At 57.5% G+C, this 14,232-nt stretch overlaps 1 protein-coding gene across 6 annotated transcripts in view; it reads right to left on the reverse strand.

Moving 5' to 3' along the window:
• Nucleotides 1-1,221: 1,221 nt before the first annotated feature.
• The window catches only part of SBF1 (SET binding factor 1), a 28,441-nt gene continuing 15,430 nt past the window's right edge, over nt 1,222-14,232 (reverse strand). For 3 of the 6 annotated variants that reach the window (XM_054470486.2, XM_054470485.2, XM_054470484.2), the window contains 15 exons: nt 13,812-14,008; nt 13,597-13,734; nt 11,399-11,476; nt 10,857-11,038; nt 10,590-10,769; nt 9,844-9,945; nt 9,587-9,772; nt 9,379-9,505; nt 9,177-9,307; nt 8,875-9,105; nt 2,953-3,060; nt 2,643-2,854; nt 1,938-2,025; nt 1,738-1,869; nt 1,222-1,656 (listed from right to left, as the gene is read on the reverse strand). In XM_054470486.2, coding sequence (XP_054326461.1) covers nt 1,558-1,656; nt 1,738-1,869; nt 1,938-2,025; nt 2,643-2,854; nt 2,953-3,060; nt 8,875-9,105; nt 9,177-9,307; nt 9,379-9,505; nt 9,587-9,772; nt 9,844-9,945; nt 10,590-10,769; nt 10,857-11,038; nt 11,399-11,476; nt 13,597-13,734; nt 13,812-14,008 — 2,191 coding nt within the window. In that variant the 3' untranslated portion in view covers nt 1,222-1,557. The remainder of the gene's footprint in view (nt 1,657-1,737; nt 1,870-1,937; nt 2,026-2,642; nt 2,855-2,952; nt 3,061-8,874; nt 9,106-9,176; nt 9,308-9,378; nt 9,506-9,586; nt 9,773-9,843; nt 9,946-10,589; nt 10,770-10,856; nt 11,039-11,398; nt 11,477-13,596; nt 13,735-13,811; nt 14,009-14,232) is intronic. The other 3 variants (XM_054470489.2, XM_054470488.2, XM_054470487.2) reach the window with 1 other exon arrangement.

Below are 14,232 nucleotides of genomic sequence, written 5' to 3' on the forward strand. Positions count from 1 at the left end.
TTCTCCCCTTACTCTGACCTGTGGGTTTTCCAGGGGCCAGGAACTTTGGTCAGGCTCCATCTGTCCGGCCTGAGGGAAGACCTGGCTGGTTTCAGTGGCTCAAGTGAGCCCACCCTCACGTCTCCCCCAGGTGTCCCAACAAACACCACCTGTGGGGTGGGGGAGGTGGTGGGACCATGCTGGGCCTGACAGGGTCCAAGGCCATCCTTGGCTTCAACGTCCCACCAGGGGAGGGTCTTGGCCCCCCACCTGCCAGCACTGGGCCCTGCCTCTGCAGCTATCATCAGAACCTTCCCGTCACCCACACCTGCTGCTCACCTCCCACCTGAGAGGACCCAGCCTCTAGCCGGGTTCCCTGCCCGCCACCAGCCCCTCTGGCCAGGTCACCAGCTGCCACTCTCAGATGTTCTCTCGGCCTTTGCAGCGTCTACACCCCTCCCCACCTTCTGCTCCTGCACCCCTGGCCAGGCCTCATCACAGGCAAGGACACAACAGCTCAGCAGCAGGCGAAGCCCTGGGCCTGGTGGGACTCAGGTTTGAATAGGAAAAGAGCAGTGAGGGGCCACAGTGGCACCAAGAAGGGAAGGACCGGGGCCCTCTGAGACCCCAGGGAAAGGAGAGGCCTTTGGGGCAGAATTCCCAAGAACTGAGAGGGTCTGTCCCCCATGGGCATCGGCCCCGTCACTCTGCCAGGTGCTGCTCGCTGCCTGGCAGGAGCCAGATGTGGTCAACCTGCATTCCCCTGGGAGCTCACTGTCCATCCCCACCCCCACAACCCCGCCGCCTCCTGGGTCTGGCCTCCATCCCTTCAGCTCTGGTCTAACCAGAAACTGGCGTCCACCTCAAGTGTCCTCTGGACCTGCAACAGCCTTCTGGGGGCAAATGACCACCCACCCTTTCACCCCCAAGCCTCTGTGAGGTCAGCTTCTGCATCCCCTGGGTAGGGATGGGGGCTTCCTCTCCAGCCGTGCCGGCCCCTAGACCAGCCCTGAGGCCTGGAGGGAATCAAGCAAGGCCCCAGTGAAGCCTCCTGCTCGATCCGCCCCCAGAGCAGTCACTCCCAGGGACATGCAGGCTGAGCTGGGTGGACCCAGGCACCAGGAGAGGCTCACGAGAAAGATGCCAACCTCCCACCAGGTGGGCCTGGAAAGGGGCAGATGGGACCCTCTGGGTAGGCCGAGAACAGGCAGCCAGGGCGTGGGGAAGGCAGGCACAGGAGCGTGGCGTTAGTTCTCTCTTTATATAGACTCTGGTTCTAGAAACTTGCCTGCAGCCGCTGGCTGGACCAGCACACGCTGACGGGGCCGGACTATTTACAGGTCCATTGCGGGCTGTACCTTGGCCACCTCCCGGCACGGTGCTCAGCTGTGACGCCAAAATAAGTTAGGGCCGGTCGGGCGGGGCGGGGCAGGGACGGGGGCTGTACACACAAGTGCTGGGGGCTCGGGGCCTCAATACTGTCGAGGGCCGGGGCTGTAAACATGGCCGGGGCGGCCCTGCCCACCCCTAGTGGTCGGTAACGACTGGAAGCAGAGCAGCCGGGCAGGGCTGGGAGGCTCAGGCGTCCGACAGGCAGCTCTGGATCCGGTCCACCCACTGCTGGGCCGAGGGCACGTCCTGGGCACAGAAGTTGTAAACGCGACGCGTTGTCTTCACCTGGGGAAGGGCGCGTTACTGACTCCACAGCCCCCACACCACAGAGCCCTTCCCCTCTCCCAAGCCCCGGCCAAGGCTCACGTCAAAGAAGGCCTTCTCGTCCACAGTCTTAGGGGCTCCCATAGTGGGCGTGCCAGGTGCCACAGCCTCCACCTCCGCCAGGTCAATGACACCCTTGCACTCTGTGTCCACACGGTGGTCGTAGTAGCGCAGCTGGAGGAGGCAACAGGGTCAGCGTAGCCCCTTCCCCCGTGAGTCTCCCCCACCACCTGATCACTCACCTGGTGCTTGGTCTTGTCCAACACGAACCAGCGGGCCTTCCAAGGCTTCATGAAGGCCCCCTTCTTGTACAGAGTGCCCTCGTAGGACCTGCATTTCCAGCAGAACCAGGGCCAGGCTGACTGTCATGGCCCAGCCAAGCCCAGGCCCCAGCAGTCGTCCCCACCTGCTGTCCCAGCCCAGGAGGTAAGACCAGGCTCCCTGTCCCCAGAACTGACCTAAGCCCAGAGCACTGGCCAGGGGGCCACAGAGAAGCCTTGTGGGGGGCTGCAGGCCTAGGAAGACGACGCCCAGAAAGGAGACAGTGAAAGGCACCTCACACCCTCCAGACTCCAGGGAGCAACCCCACACCAGAGCCTCAGGGTCTTGGGAAAGCAGCTCCCTACACAGGGCAGGCGCCCTTACGAGGAGAGGGATGGCCGGGCAGGTAGATCTGAGAAGCAGCCACGGCAGCAGCTACCCGGGATGGATCCTGCCAGACTCCAGACTCACGGGGGCCCCACCACTGCCCTCTCTCTGCTCCTCCCTCAGCCACTGCAGGCTGTGGTCAGCTGTGGTCACCAGTTCGACACCCCAAACCCCTCCCAGTGGTGGCGTATACTTAGACAAGCTCCTCAAGCACCCGCAATCTCCTACCAGAGGACTGCCTGGGACCCCAGAACACCAGCTCAGAGGTGTCCGTGTGGCAGTGGGAGGTGCCCTCATACCTGTTCTCACTCTCAGCTGTCTGGAACTGGCTGTACAGGGTGCTGGTGCTGCGGCGGGCAGCCTGGCGGGAGCCGGATGCGGTTGAGCCACTACTCTGGTCGCTGTCCAGGCTGAGGCTCAAGGTGGAGCCCACGGGCCCCTCCTGCAGGTACACACCCAGCGAGCGGCGGTGGTGGGGTGCGGTGGACACGAGGAGGGAGCTAGGGGTGCCCTGGAAACAGGAGGTTGGGACTTGGGTCAGGGCTGGACAGACTCCACTTTCTCCCAGCAACACGCCCACCGTGGACGCTCACACTGGCCCTCACTCACACGTCCGTCCGGCCGGCCTTCGAGGCGCTGTGCAGCCTTCACCCGGTCCCAGGTGTCCTTCCAGCGCTCAGCGGGTCGGCCCAACTCTGTCTCCAGCCTCTGCAGCTCCTGGGGGAAGAATTAATGAAAAGTTTATTCAAAAGGAAGTATCCAGACTAGAGCATGAAAAGACAAAAGGATGGAAAACACAGGAAAGAGATACAACAGAAAGGCCTAACACGTGTGTAACTGGCCACAGGGGGAGGTGGCAAGAGGGAGGGAAGGAATATGCAAAATGAATATTCGGAGACAACAGTTGAAAAATTTCCCAAACTAACCAGAGGCATCAAACAACATAATCAAGAAGCACTACAAACCCCAACAGGGTAAGTTGAAAACACACACCCCGGCCAGGTGTGGTGGCTCACGCCTGTAATCCCAGCACTTTGGGAGGCAGATCACCTGAGGTCGGGAGTTTGAGACCAGCCTGACAAACATGGAGAAACCCCATCTCTACTAAAAATACAAAAAGTTAGCCCAGCATGGTGGCGCACGCCTGTAGGAGAATCGCTTGAACCTGGGAGGCAGAGGTTGCAGCGAGCCGAGATCGCGCCACCGCACACCAGCAAGGGCAACAAGAGCAAAACTGCTTCTCAAAAAAAAAAAATAAAATAAAATAAAGACCACACAATACTGATCTTCAACACTGCAGGGTCCACAATGTCCAGCTTACAATAAAAGATTAGAAAAGCAGAAAAATGGAGAAAAACATTAAAATACACCCTGAAATGAAACAGGAGTTAGAACATACAGTAAATTCGAGAGACTGATTTTAGGGCCAGGCGCGGTGGCTCACACCTGTAATCCCAGCACTTTGGGTGGCCGAGGCGGGTGGATCACGAGGTCAGGAGTTCAAGACCAGCCTGGCCAAGATGGCGAAACCCCATCTCTACTAAAAATACAAAAATTAGCCCAACGCAGTGGCAGGCACTGGTAATCCCAACTACTCGGGAGGCTGAGGCAGGAGAATCGCTTAAACTCGGGGGGCGGAGGTTGCAGTGAGCCGAGATCACGCCACTGCCCTCCAGCCTGGGCAGCAAAGTGAGACTCCGTCTCAAAACACACACACACCCCAAAATGGGACAGAAAAACTGCTGAAAAACAAAAAGTCCCAAAACCTGCCAGAAGAAAAAAAGTCATGCTCTCTTTGAAAGAGGAACAATAAAACTGATGGCTGACTTCAAAAGAGAAACATGAGGCCAACTGTCAACTTCCAGCCATGACGGAAAATTAGTCTGAACAGCCCTCCCTCCATATGCAAATGATGAAACTGGACAAGAAGGGGAAGCCGTTGTTTCCAGATGTCGGACAAGCAGTGCAGCTTGAGAGACAGGAGCCTAAGACATGGGACCACATAACCTGGGCCCCACAGTCACCCATTTTCTGCCCAGCCACAGTGCAGGGAGGCAGCGCCAGAGCAATACACGGGAGCTTGCTGAGCCGAGGAGGCAGAGACGGGACGTCCAGGGGCGCTCGTGCAGCTGGGTCTGCAGGGCAGCCCACAGAGGGGAGGGAGCACCACGCAAAGGGGCTCTAGAAATCTAGACAGAGCCCTCCTTTGAGTCGTTGGCCAAATTAGGCTGCCATGTGCAAAGCAAGATGTCACAAGGCCTGGCAGAGAACAGCTACTAAGAAGCTATGACCTGGGGCCAGGAGCAGTGGCTCACACCTGTAATCCCAGCACTTTGGGAGGCCAATGCGGGTGGATAACCTGAGGTCAGGAGTTCAAGACCAGCCTGGTAAACATGGCAAAACCCTGTCTCTACTAAAAATACAAAAATTAGCCGGGCATGGTGGCGGGCGCCTGTAATCCCAGCTACTCGGGAGGCTGAGGCAGGAGAATTGCTTGAACATGGGAAGTGGAGGCTGCAGTGAGCTGAGAGTGTGCCACTGCACTCCAGCCTGGGAGACAAAGTGAGACTCCGCCTCAAAAAAAAAAAAAAAAAAAAAGGCTATAAGCTGAACCCAAATTCTAGAGGAATGCTGAAAGATACTGGACTTCCAAAAAGCCGGTGTGGCAAGACCTCACCGAAGACACAAAGACACAAAACTCCAACTGATGCCCGGGAGAGGCCACATACCTTAGGCTGCTCTATCCCTGGAGCTTCTCCAGAGGTGCTGGAGAGCTGCCCAAACAAAGCTTAGAAACAAGCTTCAAACAGATCAAGCTGACCCACAAGCTCATTACCTACCTGCGAGAATAAAACCCAAGACTCTAAGCTTAAAGAAAGACAACACAGGCAGGGCACAGTGGCTCACACCTGTAAGCCCAGCACTTTGGGAGGCCGAGGAGGGAGAATCATTTGACCCAAGGAGTGTGAGAACAGCTTGGGCAACATGGCAAGACCCCATCTTTATATATATTTTTAAGTTATAAATATGTTTCAAGATTTAAAAGAAAAGATGGACATAATGGTTTATCAGATGGGGAATCTCTACAATAAAAAGCATTAAATTCATTAGATGGGGCCGGGTGCGGTGGCTCACGCCTGTAATCCCAGCACTTTAGGAGGCCAAGGTGAGAGGACTGCTTGAGCCCAGGAGTTTGAGACCTGCCTGGGTGACATAGGGACAAAAAAAAAAAAAAAAAAAAAGCCAGCATGTGGCACACGCCAGTAGTCTCGGCAACTCAAGAGGCTGAATGAAGCAGGAGGATTGTTTGAGCCTGGGAGGTTCAGGCTGCAGTGAGCCATGACTGTGCCACTGCACTCCAGCCTGGGCAACAGAGCAAGACCCTGTCTCAAGAAATTTAAAAAATTCATTTGATGGGCTTGAGTATATTAAAAACAAGAAAGAAAAGAGCAGTGAACTTGAAGACAAGCCAACAGAAATCATCCAAAATGAATTGCAAAGATAAAGACAGAGAAAAAACACACAGAGCTTCAGCAACGTATGGAACAATACAGTCTCAGAAGGAAAGGGAGAGATCATGCAGAAAAAGTAATTTATAGAAGCAGGAACTTAAAATGTATTAAATTTGACAAAAATGATCATCCCACAGACCCAGAAGTTTAAAGAGCCTCAAGCAGGACGAAAGCAAAAACCACAATGGTCAAATTGCTGAAGCCAAAATTAAACACAAAATCTTAAGGCAGAGAATGAAAGGGTGCCATTATACACAGTTTATAAGGATAAGAATGAACACCAACTTCTAAGCAGAAACAATACAGGCCAGAAAACAAAGTAATATCTTTTTTGTTTGTTTGAGGCAGAGTCTCACTTGTGTTGCCCAGGCTGCAGTGCAGTGGCGCGATCTCAGCTCACTGCAGCCTCCACCTCCTGGGTTGAAGCGATTCTCCTGCCTCAGCCTCCTGAGTAGCTGGGATTACAGGCACGCACCACCACGCTCAGCTCATTTTTATATTTTAGTAGAGATGGGGTTTCGCCACATTGGCCAGGCTGGTCTCGAACTCCTGACCTCAGGTGATCCACCTGCCTCAGCCTCCCAAAGTGCTGGGATTACAGGCATGAGCTACTGTGCCCGGCCCAGTAATGAGATCTTTTAAAGTTACATCAGTTTAACTGCTGAATGTAAACAAAAAAAATAGAAGCTGTCAACCTAGAACTGCATATCCAGAGAAAATGCCCTTTGCAAAATAAAGGCACAAAGATATTTTCAGATAAACAAAAGGTGAAGGAACTTGTGACTGGCAGCTCTGCATTACAAGAAATATTAAAAATTCTTCAGGCTGAAGAGAAATAATAACCAGACCAGATTATACTGAAAGAATGAAGAATGTTATAAACGGCAAAAATAGAAGACTTTTTCCTTCTTTCTTAATTTCCTTAAAACAAAGTTGACTATTTAAAACAAAAACAGGGCCGGGCGTGGTGGCTCACGCCTGTAATCCCAGCACTTTGCAAGGCTGAGGCGGGCAGATCACCTGAGGTCAGGAGTTTGAGACTAGCCTGGCCAACACAGTAAAACCCCGTCTCTACTAAAAATACAAAAAAAAATTAGCCAGTCATGGTGGTGGGAGCCTATAATCCCAGCTACTTGGGAGGCTGAGACAGGAGAATCACTTGAACTCAGAGGCAGAGGTTGCAGCAGGCCAAGATCGCACCACCGCTCTCCAGCCTGGGTGACTGAGGGAAGACTCCATCTCTAAAAAAAAAAAAAAAAAGAAAAACCATGCTGGGTGTTTATGTCATACGTAAAAGTAAAATGTGTGACAGTAACAGGAGGACAGGAAAGGCATGAATGGACACACACTGCCATAAGGCTCTTCTGGTGTGAACGGTGATGTAATTTCAAGTCAGATGATTATAACCCCTGACAGCCCCTGAAACACAACACAGAGAGGTACAGCTCAACTCACAGTAGACAGAATACTAAAAACACTTATTTTTTAAAAAAAGAAAAGAAAAAAAATCAAAGGGACAAAGAGAAAACAAACAGCAAGATGCCAGACTTAAACCCGGCCACATCAATAGTAACAGTAAATTAAAATGGGCTAAAAATTCCAATTAAAAAAACCCATTAGACTGGATAACAAGAAGACCCAACTACATCTACATCCTGTGTACAACAAACTCACCTTAAACATAAACAAAGACCAGTAAAAAATACAAGAAAACAACAGAGCAAGCTGATGCTGGTCACGACAAAGCTGAGTGACTCCGTTAGCACCAATCAGACCGCGTCAACTTTAAGACAATGAGCATCACTAGAGAGAAAAAGGGACCGCTGTCTGTGCTTGTGGGTCACCTCCATCACAAACCATGACTCCCGTACTCCCCCAAACCCTGTGTCCCATGCTAAGTCACTGAAATAAATGACTCATTTAAGCCTCACAACTTCCCTGTAAGGCAGGAATCAGCATTTCCACTTTCTGCACAAGGAAACAGAAGCTCTAAGATGCTTAGATAACTTGGCCAGGTGTGGTGGCTCACGTCTGTAATCCCAGCACTCTGGGAGGCCGAGGTGGGTGGATCACGAGGTCAGGAGATCGAGACTATCCTGGCTAACACGGTGAAACCCCGTCTCTACTAAAAATACAAAAAATTAGCCGGGCGTGGTGGCGGGCACCTGTGGTCCCAGCTACTCTGGAGGCTGAGGCAGGAGAATGGCGTGAACCCGGGAGGCAGAGCTTGCAGTGAGCGGAGATTGCGCCACTGCATTCCAGCCTGGGAGACTGAGCGAGACTCCGTCTTAAAAAAAAAGATAACCTCTAAGGCCACACAGCCAACAGTGGGGAGCTGAGTGCAGGTCCCCCCGTGGCCTAGGTCCGAGGCCCACACTCCTCCACCTGCTCAGCCCCACAGAGACTCTGGGATGGCCCCAAAAGGTAGCAACACGCGCAGGACACTGCCTCAGGCCCTACACACCAACCCAGCCACCACCCAATCGCAGTCTCCTTTCTCCCTCCCAGGCATCTCTGCCTTGTTCAGTCCAGGCCCACCAGGGATGGCACAGTGACGGGTAAGAGAGGCCTCAATGTCAACCCCAAGCTCTCAGGGCAAGAACCCAGAGCTGCTCACATTACGGTCACATTAGGTGGGGCAGGCAGTCTGGCAGAGGGAGTAAAACGCTGTCATCTCTAAGGGCTGACTCCTCAACAGGTGCCTGAGCTGCTCAAAGCCAGGTCAGGGAAAACACACATGCTCAGAGTGGAGGCTGTGTACTGAGACCTGGGGGTCTCTGATGACGGCCCTCCTGTCACTGTTCGGAAGCACCCACTGAGTGGGGCGGGGCCCTGGGGAGCCACAGCCACCCCAGGCCAGCAGGCAGTTCACATGGTGGGGAGATGGCAGGGCCACACCAACCCCCAGGGGTAACCGGACTTACGTGCATGTACAAGTGTACACACACACACACGACCGTGGTGTTTGAGCGAGAGGAGGGGAGTGCCAGGCCAGACCCTGCTCTGGGATCACACGCACCTCCAGCAGGCGTGAGATGGCATCAGGCTGGGCCCGCGGGCAGCTGTCGTAGCAGGGCCACACCACGCGGCGCCTGCTCTGGGGAGCGCCTCCATCAGACCGTTCTTCCTCTGGGGGTTCGGGGGGCCCCTGGGCCAGTTCCCAATCATAGGGAGGGCCCTCGGCCAGCGTCTCCTCAGTGTAGAAGTCCCACACCTTCAGGTTGGACACGTTGCTGTAGGGCCGCAGGACCTGAGGGTGGGCCTGCGGTTGAGGACCTGGGTCGGACAGGAACCGCCTACCCGACCCAGGCCCCAGCTCACCTCTGCGTCCTCGGGCGCATACATGTAATTGTAGAACACAGGCGTCCTCTTGCTCAGCCGGTCCACGTACTCCCACACAGACCTGCACGGCAGCTGGCCCCTGCGTTCCCCCTTCTCCTCATACAGCAGCCCTGCACAGGGGCAGCACTGAGCCTAGGCCCCTCCTGACCCGTGGCTGCCCCAGCCCCGACTCCCCACATACCCAGCTCAATGCGCTCATAGTCAGAGTCGAGCAGGAAGGTCCGGAAACGGCGGGACACGTGGTGGTAGCCGAGGAACTTGAGGTAGAACTGGCTGAACTCAAACTCCATGGGGAACTGCAGGTGGACCTGCATGCCATGCGGGTCAGGGGTCAGGGGTCAGCGGTCAGGGTGCACAGTCCCGGCCCACCCACACAGTGGCCTGCCCACCTGGTGTACGCAGTCCAGGAACTGCAGGAAGACGGGTGTGAAGCCGCTGCTCTGCCCGGCTAGGGTGTGGGCTCCACGGTGGCTGAAGCGATGACCGAAGGACAGCCACTCCTTCTCCACCAGCAGGCGAAAGCCCTCCAGCGTGCGGTAGAAGGGGTCTGAGAGCAGCTGCACCAAGGATACCACCTGCCAGCACCGCCGGGGGGTCAGCGAGGAGCCCGGAAGCCTGGCCCACACCAGCCCCATGCGCCACACACCTGGGTGGTGATGTCCCAGCCGTCCTCCAGGCCCACCAGCACGGAGGAGCCTGAATCCAGGAGCTCCACCACCAGCACGGACACCTGCAGCAGCTTGTGGATCTGCAGGGACAGGCGGCCTCAGCACCTCTGGGACCCACCGCCCTCCCGCCTCGCCACTCACCAGGCCAGAGACCCGCATGTCCACAGGCACCGGGGAGGCAGGCCCTGTCCACAGCCCCCTGAGCCCTGTATGCGGGCAGAGCACTGGACAAACACAGCTCACCCCGGGCGTGCCGACCACTGCCGCCTCCAGCCTGCTGGCCACAGCCCACCCCCTTCCAAGCCCTCTAGGACTAAGGGACGTCCCTGTCCCTCAAGATGCCCGGTGGACCCATCTTCAAGCCCTCCAGTGTTTACCAAGCCAGCATCCTGTTCCTGTCAGTACCCACCCCTGAGAGAATGCAGCAGAGACCCAGAACCATAAACTGCATCCCCCATGTGGTCATCAGCCCACGTGGGCCCAGCAGGCTGCTCCGACATACCCATGCCCAGGCTCTGGCCACTCTCACTGTCAGCTGGCCCCAGCCAGGCCCAGCCTCCCAGCTGCCTTCTAGGCACCAGAGCCTGGGTGGGAAGTGGCTGTCGCCTCCTCCTTCCAGCGCTCCACACTGTCAGACAAGCAAACCTAGACCCGTCCACTTGGCTCTAGCCAAGGGGTGGGCCCAGCACCAAGGCGGGCGGAGGGACAGGGGCAGTGCAGAGACCTGGATCAGCCACTCTGAGTCCTCCAGTGAGCGCAGGAAGGAGGCTGGGCTGGGCTCAGCAGCAGGGCAGCCTGGGACACATGCTTTCAACAGCTTCTTGAAGCTAGCCTTCACCTGCCGTGCCTCGAATACCTCAATGGGCACCAGCTCCCACTGCTGCAGGGGGTCTGGCCGCACACCCTGAAAAGAACCCAGACAAGTACCGTGAGACACATGAGGCCCCAAGCCCCCTGCCGAGCGCCCACCCTCACCCCCCACCCCAGTCACCTTGAGCTGGGCTTTGTCCCCGAGGATGTAGAGGGCTGCTCGCTGCGGACGCAGGAAGCCCGGGTCCGGAGGGCCCCCGTTGGCCTGGGGTGGGGCCAGCGCATCTCTGCCAGCTAGCCGGGAGCCCACATCGGTGCCAAGGCCACTGCTGCGTCCACTGGTCCGGACACTGCCCCACTTACCTGTGGAGGAGACGCCAGGTAAGCACCCGAGGGGGGCCAGGGCACCACTTACCTGGGGCTGGCTGTGCCCGGCCTCCAGGGAGGGGGCTGAGCTCCCAGGGCAGGGGTGGTTGGCAGGACCCCAGCAGGGCCGTGCGAGAGGGCTGGAACACACAGATTCTGAGACGTGGGGTGGCAGCCAGTGTTAGTTTCCAGGGCAGGACTCACGGGTCAGGGAGGTAAGGACTGGGGCTCGGGAGACGGGTCGTTAGTGTCAGGCGTGGAGGGAGACATTAGTGCCCGCGATAACTCAGTGCACACTAGAGGCCGCCAGTACCAAGTGATGAGGGGAGGCGGGCCTGCGCAGGCTCGGTACGGTACCTCGGGGTGCGGTCCGTCTGGAGGCCGAGGCCGCCATGGGGTTGGACAGCGTGGTGACCCTGGCTCTGGGGCTGGGAACTGGGGGCACAGCAGAGAGAAGGCTCAGGCTTAGCCCCAGGCCTGGCCGTGCCCAGCTTGGGGGTGCCTACAGGTCAGAGGGTTCCACCAAGCCCCCAGGGAGCCTGGAGATAGCAGGGGTCAGCCCCAAGTCCCTGATCTCAGGAGAGTGGGAAGAGCCATCCTGGTGTGGGCCTCTCTGCCAGGGCAGGGCAGGCCGCAGAGCACTCCGTGGCAGCAGAAGGGCTATGCGGTGGGGATCCCGGGCTCTCCTCTGAACACCTCCTCTCTTCCCACTCAAGCCGGCTCAGAGCAAGTCTGTCTCTGAGTCCCTCCCTCCACATCCTGGCCCTTTGTCCTCCACTCAGGGGGCCAGGGCTTGTGATGGGCACAGCTCAGAACTCTCCACACATGAGCATGCAGAGGCCTCTGTCCAGGGCACGGCAACAGGAGGCGCCCAAGAGGTGTGGCCTGGAGAAGAGGAGACCTGGAGGCTTCCCGAAGAGGGGAGAGGGTGGACTCAGAGCCTGAGCCCAGTCCAAAAGGATGGAGAGCAGCTCAGTCCAGGACACAGGCAGATCTGAGTCCCAGGCTGAGGTTTATGGTCCAGACGACGTGGCCTGAAGGCACAGTGAGGCCACATGAGGAAGTGGAAGCCCAAAGGGCTGGGAGATGCCTGGGGTCCACAGTGCGTCTCTGGGCGCCTGGCCCTGCCCAGGTTCACCTGCTTCTGCAAGGCCCGAGGGTGGGACTGAGAGAGGCAATGTCCCCTCGTCCACCAAGTGGTCACTACAGGTCAAGCACAATGCCAGCCCAACATGCCCTGCATCCTCTCACGGCTGCCACACTGCAGGCACCCAGCTCACAGTGAGGACGCGGCACCAGCCTGCTTTGGACGCCAACCAGGGCCCAATGTATCCTTGTAAAAAGGTCAGAGCTGGCCGGGCGCGGTGGCTCACGCCTGTAATCCCAGCACTTTGGGAGGCCGAAGCGGGCGGATCATGAGTTCAGATCGAGATCATCCTAGCTAACACGGTAAAACCCTGTCTCTACTAAAAATACAATACAAAAAAATTTGCCAGGCACGGTGGCGGGCAGCTGTAGTCCCAGCTACTCGGGAGGCTGAGGCAGGAGAATGGTGTGAACCTGGGAGGTGGAGCCTGCAGTGAGCCGAGATCGCACCACTGAACTCCAGCGTGGGAGACAGAGCAGGACTCTGACTCAAAAAAAAAAAAAACGGTCAGGGCTGGGACTAGAAGCCACGACTACAGCTGAGGAAAGCTTGAGCCCCTGAGCGTTGCTGGGCACTGAGGGGGACACTGGGAGGCAGCAGCCACTGGCACTGGGGATGGTCGGAGATGCAAAAGGGACTCTGTGGGAGGCACAGGCATGGGGGGTGCGGGGGCGGCCCCACCTGCCAACACCATTCAGGGTTTCTGGCAGGGGTGGGAAGGCAGGAAGACAGACGATTGTAAAATGTAACTATATAATGTGGTATCTGGAAAAACAAAACCACTTCTGAACTAGAAAACAGGTGGTCTGGACAGAGAAGTGAGTGTGGGGCATATCTGCCACCCCGTCCTGGGGCCAGTCTAGCTCAGTGTGTGCAGGGAGCCTGTGAAGTGTGCGTGACGGTGGGGACAGAGACAGCAAGGCCAGCTCGGGCAAGGCCCAAGGAACCAGGACACACGAGGACAGAGGCCAAGCCGCGGGCAGAGCCAGGACAGAGGCTCCAAAGACAGTCTGGATTGGGGGATGCAGGGAGGGTGGGGGATGAGGAAAAACAGTGACACTGGGAGGGAACAGGACAAAGGAGCATCTGGGATGTTTCCAGGCTGTGGGAAACGGTAAGACAGAGCCGCGTAGAGGCAGCACCCGGAGGCCCCTGCAGGAAGCTGCCGCAGACGCAAAGGTGGAGAGCGGGGCAGTCAGGGCGGGCAGGACGTCAGGGCACACACCTGGTCTGGACAGGCTTCCCACCCCTGCCCCATGGCACCCGGAGGGCATGCTCCTCATCCCACACCCAAACATCCATGACCAGCGCCGTTTCTGCCCCTCCCTGGCCTGCCTGCCAAACCATAAATGCCACCACAGCCCCCAAAAGTGCCCCTGCCCCACCGTCTACCCACAAGCACCCTCACCGTGACCGCCCATGTGGGCTGAGGAGAAGCCGCTAAGCGTGTTGCGTCCCGACGCGTCGGCGTAGCGGGGCATGGAGCTGACCACAGCCTGCAGGTACTTTTCCTGCTCCAGGCTACTCGAGTCCGCCTGGGACTGGCCTGGGGGAGGACACGGAGCTGAGGCAGGGGAGGGTGAGATAGGGCAGGGCAGGCACAGGGCAGGACGCAGGAGGTACCTGGAGAAGGTGCGTTCTGGGCCTTGAAGAGGCCGACGACACCTTTGCCGTGCAGGCCTCCAGAGCGCAGCAGCACCGCCTTGGACCGCCCGCTGCGCCAGCAGACCACGGGGAAGCGGTTCTGGCGGTAGCAGCGGGACACGCGCTGCAGGGCGTTGTCCTGGACGCTCTGGGGCACAATCAGCAGCCCTGGGTAGCTGAGAGGAGGCAGAGGCGTGAAGGCGGCTGGCGACCCCACCCACCTCCAGGCTCACGCCCCAAGCAGGGCAAGAAGAGCCAGCCCATGGCTCCCAGCAGGAGGCGCTTCCAGCTCAGCCACGGGGCCCCCCAGCCCACCCCCACCCCCAAGCCCTGTGGCCCGTCCCTCTGCCCAGAGTCTCCCCCTCCACATTCCTTACATGACCAGAAGCCGTGGCCCAGG

The sequence above is a fragment of the Pongo pygmaeus genome, chromosome 23 (assembly GCF_028885625.2).
Source record: "Pongo pygmaeus isolate AG05252 chromosome 23, NHGRI_mPonPyg2-v2.0_pri, whole genome shotgun sequence".
In the NCBI taxonomy this organism is placed as follows: Eukaryota; Metazoa; Chordata; class Mammalia; order Primates; family Hominidae; genus Pongo; species Pongo pygmaeus.